General features: G+C 50.7%; 1 protein-coding gene across 2 annotated transcripts; it reads right to left on the bottom strand.

Moving 5' to 3' along the window:
• Nucleotides 1–258: 258 nt before the first annotated feature.
• On the bottom strand, nt 259–16179 carry Nfil3 (nuclear factor, interleukin 3 regulated). 2 transcript variants are annotated; one of them, XM_052728859.1, is made up of 2 exons: nt 16107–16179; nt 259–2049 (listed from the first exon to the last, which is right to left on the bottom strand). In XM_052728859.1, the coding sequence occupies exon 2, from the start codon at nt 1911–1913 to the stop codon at nt 525–527; it is 1389 nt and encodes a 462-aa protein (XP_052584819.1). In that variant the 5' UTR covers nt 1914–2049; nt 16107–16179; the 3' UTR covers nt 259–524. The 2 variants fall into 2 exon arrangements, with proteins under 2 accessions (XP_052584819.1, XP_052584818.1); XM_052728858.1 differs by lacking the exon at nt 16107–16179 and adding an exon at nt 14261–14444.
• Nucleotides 16180–17875: the final 1696 nt, after the last annotated feature.

Raw genomic sequence — 17875 nt, 5'->3', positions numbered from 1 at the left:
GCTAGGCTCTCTGGCAAGTGAGCCCGAGGGAATCTTCCTGTGTGCTGTGTCCCCAAGTATCCCTGCTTCTCTGGAGTTACAGCTATATGTGCTTCTGCACCTGGTCTTTTATATGCATGCTGGGGACCGAAACCAGGTCCTTTCGGTTATGTGGGGAGCACCCTATCCCACTGAGACATCCATCTCCCCAGTCTCTACCTCAAGGCACTTCAGTAGCCTTTTCTCTTCCCATCCGATCAAGTGCAACAGAGCCCGTGCTGCGTCTGTCACCAACCCTTTATTGAAACTGGCAACATACACACTTTATAATAGAGCAAAAATAATGTTCCATATGTACAGCCTCTGTGGGGGCTATCTGACTATACACCAGGCAGAGTGAGGGTATCAAGTCTTCAGCGTGTGCACACAAGGACACCAGACAGACACCGTGTGCACGCTACAGTGAAACGACATCAGAGGTCCAGTGGAAATTCGGCACGGTACCAACAGCATCCTCCTCCACGCACAGCTCGGTCAGTAGTCATTTACCTGGAGTCCGAGGCTGAGATAGGTTGTGTGGCTATGAATCTCTTGAGCGAGACCACCTCTGCAGATAAGTTTGCCATCCCCTGCTTCAAATACAAACTCTCAGCCTCGGAAACCTTATAGCCACTGTCTTTGACTTCCACCACTCCTGTTTTGAAGCTACTCTGAGTTTTGCCATTCAGTTCTTTGTGATGCCAATGTTCCGATTTGAGGGACCAATCTTGAATGTTCGTCACCTGCACCGAGAAAGGAGTGAGGGAGGAATGGACCATACCCGGGGTGCCATGCTTCTCCAGGTCAAAATGTCTTTTGGCCATCACATCTGCAGGTGAGGAGAGTTTCTGCATGCCTTCAAACTCGCTGTCCAAAGCCTCCACTTTGATCTGCATGGCCTTGGCTTTAATTCGGAGCTTGTGTGGCAAGGCAGAAGGGTTCACTTCCGGAACCTTCACCACTGTGGCGTGCACCCGCTGAAGCTCCACCGGAGAGTGGATGGGGCCCTTGGGGACCTGCTGCTCATCTTCCCCATCAGAGGACTTGCCCACAACACCCTCGTCGGCCTCTGAGGTTCTTGGGGAGTTGCTGGTGGACCCATGGACCTGCAGGAGGGGTGGGGAGTGGGAGAAGGTGGAGAAAGAGCTTCCCATGTAGCTCTGGTAGATGGAGGCGGAATAGGCGCCCCGCTCCTCCCTGGACTCCCTGGCAAAGCTCTCCAACTCCACCGGCTCCTGCTTGATCACAGGGAACTTGTTCTCAGGGCTCCGGCAGCCACCCTGAGCGGGACTTTCCTGTGTGTGCTCCACAGAGGACACCTCAGACACATCGGACAGAGAGCTCTGAGGAGAGTGTTTGATGACCGAGATGCAGCTCCCAGCTACCATCGTGGGTTCATGCTCATCCACAAACGAGCTCACAGCAGCCTTGGATGTCTGGTAGTCCTGGAAGTACACAGCTGTGGAATTACTGAGTTTCTGGATTTCTTGGGCATACGCCGTGGAGCTAATTAAACCGAACTTTAATTTGAGAGACAGCAGCTCGGCTTTTAAAGTGGCGTTTTCTTCCCCCAGTGCAATCAGCTTGTTCTCCAAAACCAGGTCGTTGAGTCGGCGCTTCTCCCGAGACCTTTTGGCGGCCTCGTTATTTTTCCTCCTCTTCTCCCAGTACATGGCATCCTTCTTCTCGTCGGGAATGAACTCCCGTTTCCTCCGACACGCGGAGGACTTGCTCTTCCCCACACTCCCTTCATTCAGGAGCAGATCTTCACCCGAGGCCAGGTCCTCTGCCACCTCGGCTAAGGCAGTGTTCAGCACCATCATCTTGTCTGAGCTGCTGGCAGGATCCAGGGGGGCAGGCTCCTTTTTGATGGTCTGCATTTTCCTCAGCTGCATCAGAAAGGACCTTACCCGACAGACAGACCCGTGGGAGGGGATCACTTTCCCAGTGTTCTTTCCATCAACACTCCTTCTGTGGTCCAGTCCAGGATAAATCTGCCTTTCTGAAGCAGAGTGAGGTCGTATTGGTTATCTGCAATAAAGGAGAACACGGTGAGTCCCCTGGGCAGATGTGTGCTAGCTGCTAGGGGGAGGGGGGCGGCGGCTGTGCTGAGCAGTCAGGGAGAATGGGCTCAGTGAGGCTCAGGTCTTCATAAAGAGTGAGCAAGCCGGAAAAAGACGTGAATACACAAACACTCCCACTTCGGCGGCAAAGGACCTCTTTGCAGGGACTGTGTGGTCCAAGAGAGTGAGGAAATGAGTTACTCAGTCACTCACTCACTCACTCACCCAGTCACTAAATCTGTCACTCAGTCAACCACCCCTCCCTCCTTCTCTCTCCCTCCCTCCACCAACCCATCCTTGGATCCATCTAATCCCTCTCTCTAGTCCCTCACATCCATCCATCCATCCACTCGTTCCTCCCTTCCCTCTGCTCTGGGTCAGATAGAAGAAAGTGGTGTTTAAGAGATGAAAAGGCCACGTGCAAGATTCAGGATGATTCATTACAGGGAGGAAATGACAGATAGCCCATCAATGGTGAGTTCCTAACCAGAACCCGCACTGGCTGTCCTGTTTCAGAATGACAATAGATGACATGGCTACCATCTGTTAACCTGCCATCCCACCCCTGAGGGCCTGGTGGTCCCCAGTCTCCCCTGGGGACTCCTCTGGCCTCAACATCAAGATGCTACACTTATATACTTATAAGATCTGAAATGCAAAGGCCCTTCAGGCTCACTGACGAGACTTTTAAGATTGACAACCACAGTGCTTTTTGGGGGTCCTAAAAATCTCAGCTTCATAGACTTCAGTTACATATCCCCTACATAGACTAAAACAGTTACTATTCAGAGGGACTTTTGTTTTTTTTAAACAGAGCCCTCTTGAAAGTTAAGATTACTTCAAAACTAGAGAATATAATTATGGAAAGAACTTCTTTCAATCTTGCTAATTAGTTTCAAATAAAATATAAGAACTGAAAAATAGAATCATCAACCGTTTTTCACACCCATGAGTAAAATATTTATAATATGAATTGGGTCTTACTGTGTGTGTGTGTGTGTGTGTGTGTGTGTGTGTGTGTGTGTGTGTGTGTGAGAGAGAGAGAGAGGGGGGGGGGGTGAGTATGTGCGGGAGGATGGAACTAAGGGAGTACTAGGTAAGCATTCTACTCCAGGCTTTGCCACAAGATAATAAATCCTTATTATTTGTCAATGACTCTCTCTCATGGTGCTTTTGGGTCTCCATAAAGCAAAGATGCACACAACCTGCGCACACCATTCCCATTTCCCCCCTTCAAGGTGTTGCGCATCCCGACACACGACAATTGTGTGTTTTCGCTTCATGCCAGTATTTCTCACTCTTTGCGCACCTCCGGAGGTGTGCCTGTGCAACTGAAGGTCAGAGGTCACCCGCAGGTGTCATTCCTCAGGCTCTGTCCACCTTGTTTTTTGACAGAGAGTCTTTTGCTGGCCTAGAACTTGCCTTGTAGGCTAGGCTGGCTAGCCTGTGAGCTACAGGGATCTTCCTGTCTCTGGCTCCTTAATCACCTGAACTACTAACTGAGCCCCACAATGCCTAGCTTCTTCTCACATGGGTTCTGGGGACCAGGACTCCACGCTTGTGTGGCGAATACCAACACAACTAAGCCATCTCCTCGGCTCTCTCACTCACAGAAGCCCGCCTGTTGCTTCTGTCTTTTCCACGGCAGCAAGAATGTCAAGGTCCTAAAGACCGAGGTGTCACACAAGGCTCTGTCCACCAAATCGGGCCAGCACACCGGGAGCAGCTCCCCTACTCAAGGGAGCCCAAGGGTTATTAACAGGAGGCTTCTGTTTGCTCGGTGACAATGACACCCTGACAGGCACCACCTCAAGAGAGCGACACCACAGGCCGAAAGACAGCCTTTCATCCTTTAGTGAAAAATAAATCCTTATCACCTCCACCTCCGTACAGGCCTTCTCTTGGGATCTGGAGACACCGCCCTCCTCTGCACAGTGCAGGGAGCGCTCCTCCGCGGCGGGAGGCTTGCCGTCACTCAGGTCGGTCCCCACCCCTAAAGTGAACTGAGCCAGTGGCAAGGTTGGGAGAAGAAGGTACAGCCGAGGAAGGAGGCTGACCCCGGCCTTCCCGAGCCACAGGTGCTGGCTTTTAAATACCACACAGGCCCTGCCACACCTTTTTTTTTTTTTTTGCGCGGGGGGGGGGGGGGACGGGGACGGGACGGACGGACTATCTTTTCTTGATGTGCTACTATTTTCCTCCATGTACTTACTTATCTCAGTTCTTCCTTAAAATATGCATTATACTTCATCTACACACCCCACCATCTGTGAGTTCCTCTCCCTATGAGTCTCACAATTTCTCCACATAGCTGAGCTCAGAGATATTTTACACCTTCCTGCCCCAAAAGTGTTCATCGTGTGACTATATGGATTTGGTAGGGAGAGAGAGAGTGAATGAGTGTGTGTGTGTGTGTGTGTGTGTGTGTGTGTGTGTGTGTGTGTGTGTGATGGCAGGTCGTCAGAGCAGGCCACCATGGCCAAGCTTAACTGTATAACAAAAACCAGCCCTCTCAGTTGGGAAGACGACTCAGATGGTAAAGCCCTTGACTTGCAAGTATGAGGACCTGAGTTCAATCCCCAGAACCTATGACGGAACTGGTGGCAGGGACTGTAATCTCAGTGCTAGGAAGATAGAGACAGGAGGATCCTTGGGGCTGACTCCCTGGCCAGTCAGCCGAGCCTACTAGGTGAACTCCAGGTCTGTGAGAGACCATGTCTCAAAAGCCAAAGTGGACAGAATGCTGAGGAATCCTCTGGTCTCCATATATGTACATACATATAGATGCACATACTCACTTGTGAACGACTTGGTGACTATACATGAAACACCTGCATACTGGCACCAAGCTAGACTGAAGCGTGTTAGAGTGGGGAACCAAGCCCTGAAGAATCCAGGTTTTGCAGGTAGGGTGGGGGCCAAACTGAAGAGGACGGACAGAACAGAGACACACGCTTGGGCTTCGGTCATGATGGGACCTGAGGTGTTGGCCTTGCCAACACCTGACATTGACACTTCATTGACAGATGTCATTGACTGAGCTTTTGCTAAGTCCTAGGCACTGGAGGTATGACCTGCCTCAGGCCATGCCCTTTCAGCATCTTCAGAGGAGAAAACAAAGGCTCACAAGGCAAGTGGCATGCCTAGAGATCTGCTACTCATGTGATGACCAACTAGAGACCTCAAGCCAGCCTGGACCCTGGCACTGACCCCTCATGGATCTTCCCTACATCCTCCCTTTCATTCCCAGACACACACACACACACACACACACACACACACACACACACACACACGGCCTCCCTTCATCTCTCTTAGTTTGGAGCCTCACATCTAATTATAAAGCTCCTCTAGGGACAGGAAGGCACCACAGATCTGGGGCTCACCCCACAAGTTGGCTGCATCATGAAGGACTGCCCAGAACTGCCTTCAGTCAACCTGAAATAGTGAAAAAGACAGACAGCTATTGGCCTTGAATTTGTGACCATCCTTCAGGTATCTACACTTGCTCCAGCCCTCCTCATTATCATTACTTTATCTTTAAAAGAATATGTTTATTTGTGTATTTCAGTGTGCATGTGAGAGCCAGTGCCTGCAAAGGTCAGAGGCTCCAGGTCCCCCGGAACTGGAGTTACGAGAGTTTGTAAGCGGCCCACCGTGTGTGCTGAGAACCAAACTCTGGTCGCCCACAAGAACAATATGCATTCTTGCACTCTTAAGTGATGAGTTATCTCTCTAGCCCCTATTATTATCTTTGTTGTTGTTTTTCAACTCACTATGTAGACAATGTTGGTCTCCAACTCACAGAGCTCTTCCTGCCCCTGCCTCCTGAGAGCTGGGGTTAAAGGCATGTGCCACCACCACCACCCAGCTTAAAGCTTTATTTATTTTATGAGGACTCTATCTGCATGTATGCCTGCACACCGGAAGAAGGTATCAGATCCCATTACAGGTGGTTGTGAGCCACCATGTGTTGCTGGAAATTGAACTCAGGACCTCTGGAAGAGCTGCCAGTGCTCTTAACCATTGAGCCATCTCTCCAGCTCCCCTATTATTACCTTTAAAAAAAAGATTATAATTGTATGAATGTTTTGCCTGCCTGGTACCGTTGGAGGTCAGAGGGCATTGGATCCCCAGAACTGAACTCACAGAAGGTCATGGGCCGCTATGTAGGTTCTGGGAACTGAACCCAGGTCCTCTGCAAGAGCAATAAGTGCTCTTAACTGCTGAGCCAACTCTCCAGCCCCATTATCATCTTTTAAACAAAACCCAAAGTGTATGTATTTCAACAAGGAGTGAGCATTTCTCTGACCCAATGACTTGGTAGAGTGTCTTAGAGTTTCTATCGCTGTGGTGAAACACCATGACCAAAGCAACTTGGGGAGGAAAGGAATTATTTGGCTTACACTTCCACATCACAGTTCATCATCCAAGGAAGTCAGGACAGGAACTCAAACAGGACAGGCACCTGGAGGCAGGAGCTGATGCAGAGGCCATGGAGGGGTGCTGCTTACTGGCTTGCTCCTCATGGCTTGCTCAGCCTGCTTTCTTATAGAACCTAGGACCACCTGCCTTGGAATGGCCCCACCCACCATGGGCTGGGCCCTCCCCCACCAATCACTGACTAAGAAAATGCCCTCCAGGCTTGCTGCAGCCCAGTCTTCTGGAGGCGTTCCTCACTGGACGCTCCCTCCTCTCGAGCGAGTCGAGCTTGTGTAAAGTAGACACAAAACTGGCCAGCACACAGAGTAAGCTGCTAACAGACAGAAAGGCTGAGCAACTAGCCGGAGACCACACAGCCATTAAAGACAGATGGCTAGGGAGTCCAGTTCCTCGACAATGGATGCAGGCAAATGGAGCTGACAACATCTTTCTGTTTTTATTACAATACCCATGAAGTGCATGTGTGTGTGTGAAGGTTGGAGGCTAACTCTGGGATCTCGCCGTTCCTACCTGTCTACTTTTTTTTTTTTTTTTTTTTAAGCAGAGTCTTTCAGTGGACCTGGAGATTCCTGTTTCTACAGACAGGCTGCCTAGCAAGCTTCCAGGATCCGCCTGGCTCTGCTCTGTCTCCCCAGCACTAAGATGACAGGCATGCTCTACTGCCCCACGGGTTCTGGGAATTCAAATTCAGGTCCGCACACTCAATGGCAGGCACTTTACCCAGTGAGCCATTTCCTCAGCACAGTGGAGGCCACCTTCTGAAACCATCAGCATTCATCATGACTGCTTCAGATCCCAGTATCTCTCTTTATGATTAGTCAAACCATGACTTCACCCATGTGTCACTGTTTGAAATCAACACCGACTGCCAGGGCACCTTAGTCACTATTTGTGTTTCTTTTTTGGTGAATAACTGACATGAAATACCAATTCTATGATGTTACCTCTGTCAGTGCCATTAACTCCATTACACCCATTAGCTGATCTGACTGCTTAAAGACACAAATAAAAAAGAGAAATTTAAGAGCAGGCATCGCGTCATGCCAGCTGACATACTTTCCCACGCCTACTGTGAAGAAGACACCATCACTGCTGCCGCACGCTTTTTTATAACCTGCTAGAGGCAGGAGCTGTATTTCATAAGCGCAGATCCTCAGAGTTTATTTAAGTCAGATGACCTAAATACTCTCTGCAATTAAAATGAGACCTGACCTAAGAAAAGTCCACAAAAAAATCCAATCGACAACATAGATTCTAAACAGTTTACCCTGCAGGGGTTTCCCCATGGTCATAACAGAAATGCGTGTGCAGCTCTAACCTCTGACCTCTCAGAGATCAGGGTGACAGTTCAGACTCTGCTGAGGCAGAAGTGAACAAGCACTCTGCACTGATCACAGAGCGCCTTCCTTGTTTAGATACCTAAGTCCACGACGAGGCTGGCTGTGAGCTGCCCGATGTGGTGCTGGGGACTGAACATGGGTTCTCGGCAAGACCAGCAAGAGCTCTGAACCCTGAGCCTTCTCTCTAGCTTCTACCTGTGAAAGTTCTGGAAAGTGAGTTGATCACTTCATCACCTCCTTAGAGGTAAGCTTAGAGAAAAGGCCTTTTATTTTTATTTATTTTTTAATTATTATTGTGTGGTGGGGTCAGAGCCAACTTTCAGAAGTTAGTTTTCTCCTTCCACAGTGGGACCTGGAGACTGAATTCAGGTCATCGGGTGTGTGCAGGACCACTTTGATCCAGTGAGAACAAAACACTGTAGCTCCTGAGTGTCCAGCTTAGGGCCTGTAGTCACTTAGCAGTCCAAAGTACACCCAGGGCCAGAAGAAACACGTGCTTGGTGCACACGTGGGGCACATACACATGAGCCATCTCTTACATTGCCAGATTAGCCCTATCTCAGCAACAAACTGACCCACTTTTTCTGTTTGGATGCATCTGTAAATAAATGTGTCAAAACCTGATCCAGCTTACAGGAAAGGAAAAGATTCCAAGTTCAATAATGGGTTACTTGAAAATTAGATTTAAACTTAATAAATCAGATGACAAGTTTGCATTTTATTAATAGATCCATCTACTTTCCTGATTGAAATATGAACTAGTGTAACCGACAGTCTCCACAGGAGCACGTGTTTGTAACATAACACAGTGAGTCTAAAGATGGACACACGCAGGGTACACAGGGTCACCCCCTAAAACAACTTCACAGCTTGAGAAAATGGAGCCCATGGAGAGAGTTGTGAGAGAGAGAGAGGGAGTGTTGTGTGTGGGGGTGTGTACAGAAATGTGGTTGTTTTTTTTTAACCTAATAGAGAAGCTTCAAAATGGGAACCGTTACTATCCAAGAAAAGTTTTAAAAAAGGATTTATTGTTTTATTTGTGTGTGTGACTGTGTTGAGTGTCTGCCACTTGTGGCCAGTGCCTGTGGAGGTCAGAAGAGTATTGGATCCCCTGAAGCTGGAGTTACCAGCTGTGAGCTGCCTGGTGTGAGGCCTCAGAACAAAATTCAGGTTGTCTGGAAGTAAAACAGTGGCTCTCACCCACTGAGCCATCTCTCCAGTCCCTACTATTTGTGACATTTTTGAAAAGATAATCAATCCATTTATTAACTCCTCGGGAGTCTTGCTATGACAATGAGCTTCTGATCCTCCTGCCTTCTCTGCAGAAGTGATGGGACTAGAGGTGCACACTGTGACATTGGGTTGGGGTGCTGGACAGAGGACCCAGGGCACTGGGAATGCACAGCAAACACTGCCAACTGAGCTTCAACCCCAGCGTCCACTAAGTCTTCGGGACACCAACATCACACACAGTCAACTAGTTTATAGCGTAACGGCAAAAAAACAAAACAACATCAGTTACAAAAAAGGAAGCATGCTGGGGATGGGGCAGAGCAGAAAGGGTTCTTGAATGTTCCCAACCTCCCTGGCCTGGTTTTTAACATTCTTGTTCACTTTCTTAATCAGCACATGACTGTGAGTGCCATTTATTGTGCTGTGTGCCTTACAACTAGAGTGGAAGGTTTATTTGAGGGCTACTTAATTACATTTAAGATCCCTAGAAAGTTAATAAACTACACCGTGTTCTGATAATTGAAAGGCTTATAAACACCCAAACTCCAGCAAAACCACGTCCTCAAAGCCCGGCTTATTAACGAATGGCATCTAGTAAATCCCCGCTAAACTTAAAAAACAAGCTCAAACTCTAATTAAAGCCATACGAGAAACCAAATCCTCCCCCCTTTATAACTACAGGAAAATGAGTTGCAAAGAAATGTGAGAGGTAAGTGGGGGTGGTGGCAATAAAAACTCATTTTGAAACTGAAAAAAAAAAAAAAACCTCTTATGTAATTATGATCAAAGGTCAGTATCTTTCGACATTCACTGTGAGTCCGATCTGGATAAAAATCAACTCAAATAAAATTTAGAAAAATAACAGGATATCAAACAATGTGCTAACCCTGTGAAATGCGGGCATACCTGACAAAAACAAGAAGTGAACATTATAGGAAATCTCAGTTACATTGTTTGTTATGTTTGACTTGAATCCCAAGCGTGCTCTCATTCCTCAATACAAATTAAAAATAAACAACTTTTAACAGCACCGGTGCCATCTGGGTTACAGTGGAAACAGTGAGGCATGTGTGATTTTGAAGTTGGGTAAAAATAACGCTGAGCACTCTGACCGCGCCTTTCCATCCCACGCCTCAATTAGACCTGCATCTCGGAACCCACTGATGACCATGGCAAGGTCAGCTAGAAAACTCCACTGGCGGGCGTGAGTCAGGGGCCTTGCTCAACCAGCGCACAGCCTTTCACAAAGGGCTTTAATTTGCAGGCTGTTGCATCATGGTGATGTTATAATTGCCAAGATAAGCCCTCAACACAGAAAAGGAAACTGTTTCACAAAGTACAGTGAGCTTGTGTTCACTCTCATTGAAGGGACAGACAGAAAGATGGAGGAGAGCGGGCATGGCTGACAGAGCTCCCATCTTTGAAGCCCTGGCCTGGGCTGCTAACCAGCTTCTCTAAGTGCAGGACTTTTGTTACATGAGGGTGCTGAGTGGGTCCTCCACCCACCTTGTTTAGTAACCGCCCTTCTTATTTCTGAAGAATGATCGAGGCAGGTCCCAGCCCTTTCTGCAAAGTACTGTTCTAGACTGCTGTCGCCGGTTCCTCAGACCCAGGTTTCTTCAACAAGGTCAAGAACCATCAATCTAACAGGACCTGGTTTTGTTGTCAGCCACACGGCTACGTGCATCCTCTAAAACGGCGTATGTATACACACCCATGTGAGGACAGCCATTGCTGATCTCAGACCAGAGGTTCTGAGGCAAGCATCAGCCAGTCCCAAGAACACAAGTCACAGAGAGTTCCAGGGATTTGGAAAGGTCAGCCTATTCCTGCTGTGGGGACTCATCATTTCTGTTCCTTCAGACACTTCCCTAAGATGTGAACCCAGTTACTTGGAACGCTGAATGGCTTCGATGTTGTCAAGAATTCCCTTGGTACAGACATTAATTAACAACATGTACAAGTCAAGAGTATTCAGGAACAAAAAAAGTTGCATCTTTACAGACCCAATACCAACCCCATTCTCATCTTTCCTGTGAGATTCCGGTTCAGTAAAGGAAAGTGAGCCCAGACACAAGCATTCTGGAAACATTTATTGAGTTTCTTCTAACTGTCCAGCTCCACAGGTTTCCCCTAGATTCCCTAGAGGCTAGTGAGGGTCGGTCATATACTCAGAGGCCTGGGCAGCACCTGCGCCTGTCCTCTATGCACCTCCCAAAGCTGTCTCCAGTTGAAAGAGGGTCCCTAGGGTGTCCGATAGCGTCCTCTGAAGCTGAATTCCAGGTTTACCATCCAGAGAGCAGCCTGATCACCCTCCAACACCTGCATGCTTCGCCTGAGTGACATCAGAAGCCCACCCAGGAAAACCAGCAGCTGGGATGAAAGCGCAGGGAGGTAGTTTCACAGAGGGACAGCTGCATCTATGTGGGTGATTTAGAGCTAGGGACATTTGACCATATACATAATCTTGGGCCGCTGACCATATACACTTTAGATACAAGAAATAGAAACACATGTGCTCAACTGGCCACGTTCAAGCAGGGACCCTCCTTCCCATCGCAATCAAGACTGCCCTCCCCCATTTCTAAAGCCATTTAGAGGTCTCGCTTTTTCACTCCATGAATGGAGAAGAGCTTGGCTCGGAAATACAACGAAGAGTCCAGGCACAAAGGTGTCTGTGGTGGGGTCACGGCTAGCGATGCTGCTGCTGCGGAGTGGAGTCTGCCCCCGGCTGTGACGCCCGAGGCTGCTCTGTCCCGAGGCCCATCTCCGCTGGAGCCTGCGCCCAGGAGGCACGCCCGCTCTCCGCCTCTGGCCTCCCGGCTCCGGGCGAGCGCAGCGAAGCGCACGGGGCCCCGCGAGCCTCCGCCCCGCTCCGCGGCCGCGCCCCCACGCCGCGCCGCTCCCCAGGCCCGCCTCCCGCCGGGTGGGCGGCGCAGCGGGGCCTCGGCGCCGCGAGGACCCCCGCGCCAGAACAAAGGAATGCGGGGAGGGGGCGGGGAGGAGCGCGGGCCCCCGCGAGGCGCGTCCAGCGGCTGCCCAGGGGCGCGTCTCGGGCCGAGGTCCCCGCCTGCCACCGCCAGGCGCGTGCCCGGTCCCTGGGGCGGGAGCGAAGGGCGCAAGGACGCTTGATGGAAGGTGGCGCTGCAAAGACCCTGGCAGGCCTGGGTCTCCCACCCCAGCTCGCAAAGTGGGTCGGGTCGGGTCGGGTCGGGGGTGGGGGGGTTGGCAAGCCCAACTGCAGCGTCTTGGAAAACGGCTGAAATAGGGGTAATAATATGTTCCAGGGGTCAATATCTAGAATGTGTCCACCCCTTAAAATAATACTGTAGTTCAATTATGTAAATGTTACGCTAAGAAAAATATATCTCACAGACACTATTAAATACGTATATTCACACATCATTACACTAAGTAAGAGTCCGGGAAGAAATTTAATATCCAGATACTTAAAATATTCATCTATCCCCGATGAGTAAAACTAGGTTACACAGGCAAAAATATAATCTACTAACCTATATATGCTTCCCACAACTCATATTTGATCTGGGGGGAAATCACGATGTGAAATAAATACTTCTGACCTCATTAGCTGTTGTTATTTACAAAAGCCAGAGAGAAGATGACTCTTGGCCATTCCCTGGTGGCCTCTGAGCGAAGCAGTTCCTCCAAAGTGTCCTTTAAAATGATAAATGGGGCCCCCGCGATCAGCAGTCACTGGGCGCTGCGAAATGCCTTCCTAAAAATACGGTTTATCAGAGGTCTTGGAAGGCTGGAGTTAAAACTACAGCAAATGGCCTTGAGCTTGTATTTGCACACAGCCCTGGAGACACCAGAAATAGCACTGAGGCCACGATTGTTAAAATGTGATAGGGCTAAATTTAGAAAGACGTACATTTCATTTAGGGCAAAAGACACACATTTGGCAAGCCTGGGCTAAGTCAGAGCTTAGTCGGTTGTCACTTTTCGGCTTAAAATATCCTTAAAAAGAACCAACAAAACCCCTGTTGATAGTGACATTCTTAAACGCTGAGATTGCCCTACTTTCTTTGTGGCAAGATTATAAAATCACGTAATTAGCTCTCTTTCTATGCTCAACAGCCAGCAAATTCGGCAGTTACATAACCTAACATTTCCAGGAATCTATTAATGATCTGTCTTGTGGTGTCTGAAAAAAAAAAGCCAATGACGATAAGGTGAGAAAAAAGCTGATGGAACGGAACGCATTCCAGTTGGGAAAGTGGGGAGACAAACGTCACAATGGCTCGTCCGGGTCTTAAAAATAACACCTCGAACATTTAAGGACCCCCCCTCCCCCGCGTGTATCCGCATCTAATACTAAGAATTCTCCTTTCTTAATAATGAATTCCGTAGGATCGTTTTTAAACCATGCTTATTTGGGACGACACAGAGGTACCAATAAGGATCTAATACCCAACGCTGCGCTAAAATGACCAAATCATTGCAAACATACACGCATATTCCCACATCAGCTAGTCCTCGGTGCCCACGTTTCACCGCGGGCCCATTATGCAATGTAAGAAAGGACACATCCCTCCACCTTCCCGAGGGCTCGTAAAACACGCTGACGACAAACAGGGTGGAAAAACGTCGGTGCAGACACAGCGCCTGACACAAACAAACGCCGCGCAGGCATCTCCGAATGCCGTCACCGTTCGCACTCCCAACCCTCCTTCTAAGCAAATCAAGACGGTTCCCCGTGACTCAACCCTCCCCCTGGCCGGCCCCGAGAGGGGACCAGCACGGAGAGACCCCGGAGAGCAGGGCACGTCGTCTGGCTGCTAGGGGGATTGGCCTGCGCTCCGCCTCCCCGGCGCGCTCTTCTCCACCGAAACATCAATTTTCCTGAAATCCGGAGACATTATGCAATAGCGGGGAGGGGGAGGGAGCGCGCGGCAGTCAGGGCTACGTGCCGGCGCCAGGGCGCTGCAATCAAAGCAGCTACCTTAAGGTGGCGAGTCCCCCTCCTGCCAAGGCAGCAAAAGTTTATGTAATGCATGCCCCGCGCACACTCGCCGCCTCCCGCCATCCCCGCGCCGCGCCCGCCCGCGTCCCGCGCCCCACGCCCGCCGGCCGCGCGCTCCGAGAGCGGGCGCGGAACGGAGCCGGGCCCCCCGGGCCGCCGGTGGGCGGAGCGCTTACCGTGATTCTGCTCCCTGGCCCGAGAGGGGAAAGAAAGGGTGGCCGGGATCTAGCTAGCTGCGCCTGAGCGCGATCCGGGCTCTGCCGGGCCCTCAGCGGGCGGTGGCGAGGGCGCGGCGCGGGAGACTGGCGGGCGCGCCGGGTCCGCGGGCGCCGTGGCCGCGCCGAGAGATGTGTGTTAGTAGGTCAGTTCCGAGCGCCGCGCTACGTCGCCGCCCGCCAGCCCCGCCGTGACGGGCGGCCGCCGCCCCAATCGCCGCGCCCGCGCCCGCCCCCGGCCCGCAGCCACTGGCCGCGCCGACAGGGGCGGGCTCCCCGCCGCCCCGCCCCGGCCCGCCCCGTCCTCTCCGCCGCGGCGCCACCGCCAGTCCGCGTCCTTCCCTGGCCGCGGTCTCAGCTGCTTCCCGTTGTCCACGGGGACCCACGCCGAGCGCTGCGTTGCGCAACGGGACGCACCGCGGAGCCACCGAGGCGCGCCAGGGAGGAGCCCAGGACCCCTTTGCCCGTTGCTGGCCGCGCCCTCCGTGGCCACCGCGCTCGCTCAGTGCACCTTTTTGTTTGTTTGTTTCCCCGAGAGCCACAGCGGGCTGGGCTACCTGTTGCCAACAGAACCCCGGGCGAGGGCTGCGGGGACCCGGGCGTGGCGGGAACCTTGGCCTTCTTGTGTCCACGGTCCCCCTGAGACCGGGAAGGGGCGCGGCGGCGGGGCTGAGCTGTGACTGAAACGTCCCGCTCCTTTCCCCGCAGCACGGCATCAGCCAGGAGTAGCCGAGAGAGCTCCGTACACAAACACCACCCCGGGCACAATTAGGGCAAAGACGACCCCTGCGAAGTTGTTGCGTAACACGACTGGGAAACCAGGCTGGATGCAGTCGGTCTGCGTCCTCAGCCACGTGGAGAGGTGGCCGCTGTCTCCGAGGACCTCAAGGTCCGCGGCCCGGGTGCGCCCGTCTGGGACGCCCACCTGCCTTCGGTGCCCGGGTTTGAGCGAGCCATAGAGGGCACTCCAGGAAGGATCTTGAACTGGTAGCTCTCCTGTCCTTTCTGTCCCCCATGAACACGCCAATCCCCCTCCCCCTAATTCCCGGGTTGCACAAAAGACATAAGGAAATGGGAGGGCATCTGGCAGCATGTTCTTAAGTCAGTCACCGGTCGGCTATTGTAAAGGAACGTGGCATACACACCCCGCGTTTACAGACACGTAAGATTAGTGCCGGCCTTGGCAAAGGGAGCCATATTCCTGACAGTGACGCACGCGCTTGCCCAAATACGGAATGTGGCAGGTGGCGAGGTCCTTGAGCGGTCTCCTGCTCTGCTCAGACTGTGGGCGCTGGGCTCGAATGACTCCCTCATTCTAGTTTTTTTTCTTTCGTTTATTTTAGAGACAGCAACCCCCAAAGTAAAGAGCGAACGCGCGGGTCTCCCACCCAGAACATCTCACTGAGTGCGTCTCTTTCCATGCACTCCGGGCACACATTACAAAGATAATCTTGGAGGCATACACAGTGCTAGTTTAATTACCTTTCACCAGTTGGACTTTTGGATGCCTTCACAGGGCAATAAATGATAGGGTCTCTCTGGTAAAAAATACCCTTTAACCAGTAAGCCCCCCGCAACACAGATAGGCAATACGGTAAACCTCCTTTCCCAGGTGCTGACCAGTTCAAGAAACATACCACCCCTTTACACGTTTATTTCGAAGAACTGACTACCTTGATGTAAACGAATCTTGATTTAGTTAATCGGTTCCACTTTTCTCGAATTTACTGATGTCATAAGATCCCGAAGTAGGTAGAATTAAGGAGTAACGTTTTCACAAAAAGTCAAATCAACTTGCCTGACTCACCGGAGGCTGACAGCGGAGGAACGGACGCTCTGACCCCCGAAGCTGTTCTTTAGACTGAATTTTGAAATCTGATGCCTGCCTTCATTCCCCAGGGCAGTTTACACTACGCCTCCACCTCATTTGTGCTTCCGTCATTGTCATCTAACTTGGAAATCAGAGGAAGTGTAAAAGATGCATCTGATACCAACTTGGAAAATAACTCTCTAGCGCCCCCTGGTGCTTAGAAAACAGCTCAACGAGGCGAGTGAGGCTCTGTCCCCGGGACCCGGGGGTCCAGGGTTATTACACTCTGGAGGGTCCACCTAGTGGGCACGTGCTCGCAATTAATTGAACTGGAAGAAAATTGAAGCATAGCCCTAGGGTGGGAGGACTTTCCCCAAGCCGCCAGTGTGCTGATTTCAGATCAAGTTGTAAGTAGGGTCTCCTGAAGAGGGAGAGGATGGAGGGATCTGACTCAAGCATGGAGTCCAAAGTTGAGTTTTTTGGAAGTTCTAGGGCTTGAACCCCAGGCATACTGCATGCTAAGCAAGTGCTTAATAGGTGAGCTACCTTCCCAGCCGAAACTCAAAACGTTCTTACTCTTAACAGCTGGTTTCTTTTCTTTTCTTTCCTTTTTCTTTCTTTCTTTTCTTTTCTTTTTTTTTCTGAGACAGGGTTTCTCTGTGTAGTTTTGCGCCTTTCCTGGATCTCACTTGGTAGCCCAGGCTGGCCTCGAACTCACAGAGATCTGCCTGGCTCTGCCTCCTGAGTGCTGGGATTAAAGGCGTGTGCCACCAGCTGGTTTCTTTTAGTGCTGGAATTGGGACTGAATGGACGCAGGAGCCAAGATATTGGTGAAATTATTAAGGCTACTCTACGTAGTTAAAAGGGAGGTTTATTTAGTGGCGTAACTTACAAATGAAGGGATAGGTAGGTCGTAGGGTCTGGGGAAGACATAGCACAGTCTGGCAGTGTTCTTTGGAGAACTCGGCTCAGTCTACCTCCAGAGTCCAGGGTCCGGGAACCAAGAGAAGGTGGCACATCCGGATCTCGGGTCTACAGGGGATAGTTACCGAAGCCTCAATGGGGGGTTGGAACTTCCAGACCAAAGCTGGAATGGCTACCCACCACACCAAGGAGAGGTGGCCTGGACCAGCAGAAAACAATCACCAATGGCCTTGTTTTCATACACTGCTGATGTGCTCTTTGACCAGAAAATGTAGGAAGTGTAAGCTGAGAACAGTGAGAATGTGACTCTTCCTGAGAAAAGCTTCAGGACATGTCCAGTCGGAAGGTCTAGACAGCTCATATCTAGGCATCCAGAGGGGTTCCTGGTTCGTTGTGGTGCCGGGCATGGAACTCAGGCCTAACCCCAGTTAGACAACTTCAGCCCAGTGTCAGATCTAGGTCTAGCAAAGCCCTGGACCTTGCTAGACCTAGATAGCTGAAGTTAGCTACTTTTAGAGGGTTCAGGAAGTGAGCTACGTGTAGACTGTGACACAAGACAGTACCAGAGCAGGGGGTCATGGCTCCAATTTTTCGAAGGCTGACATTAAAAATACCTTTTTTAAAAAAAATTATTTATTTATTATACATACAGTGTTCTGCCTGCATCCCTGCAGGCCGGAAGAGGGCACCATATTTCATTACAGAGGGCTGTAAACCATCATGTGGCTGCTGGGAATTGAACTCAGGACCTCTGGAAGAACAGCCAGTGCTCTCAACCTCTGAGCCATCTCTCCAGGCCCTAAAAATACCTTTTTTGAGTGTGTGTGTTTGTGTGTGTGTGT

The sequence above is a fragment of the Peromyscus californicus genome, unplaced genomic scaffold (assembly GCF_007827085.1).
Source record: "Peromyscus californicus insignis strain IS unplaced genomic scaffold, ASM782708v3 Scaffold_8__1_contigs__length_139910024, whole genome shotgun sequence".
NCBI classification, from domain to species: domain Eukaryota; kingdom Metazoa; phylum Chordata; class Mammalia; order Rodentia; family Cricetidae; genus Peromyscus; species Peromyscus californicus.
This window is presented reverse-complemented; position numbering and strand designations above follow the sequence as displayed.

Excerpts from the sequence above, each read along its gene's own strand:
- Nfil3 (XM_052728859.1), bottom strand. The coding sequence starts at position 1,913 with ATGCAGCTGAGGAAAATGCAGACCATCAAAAAGGAGCCTGCCCCCCTG.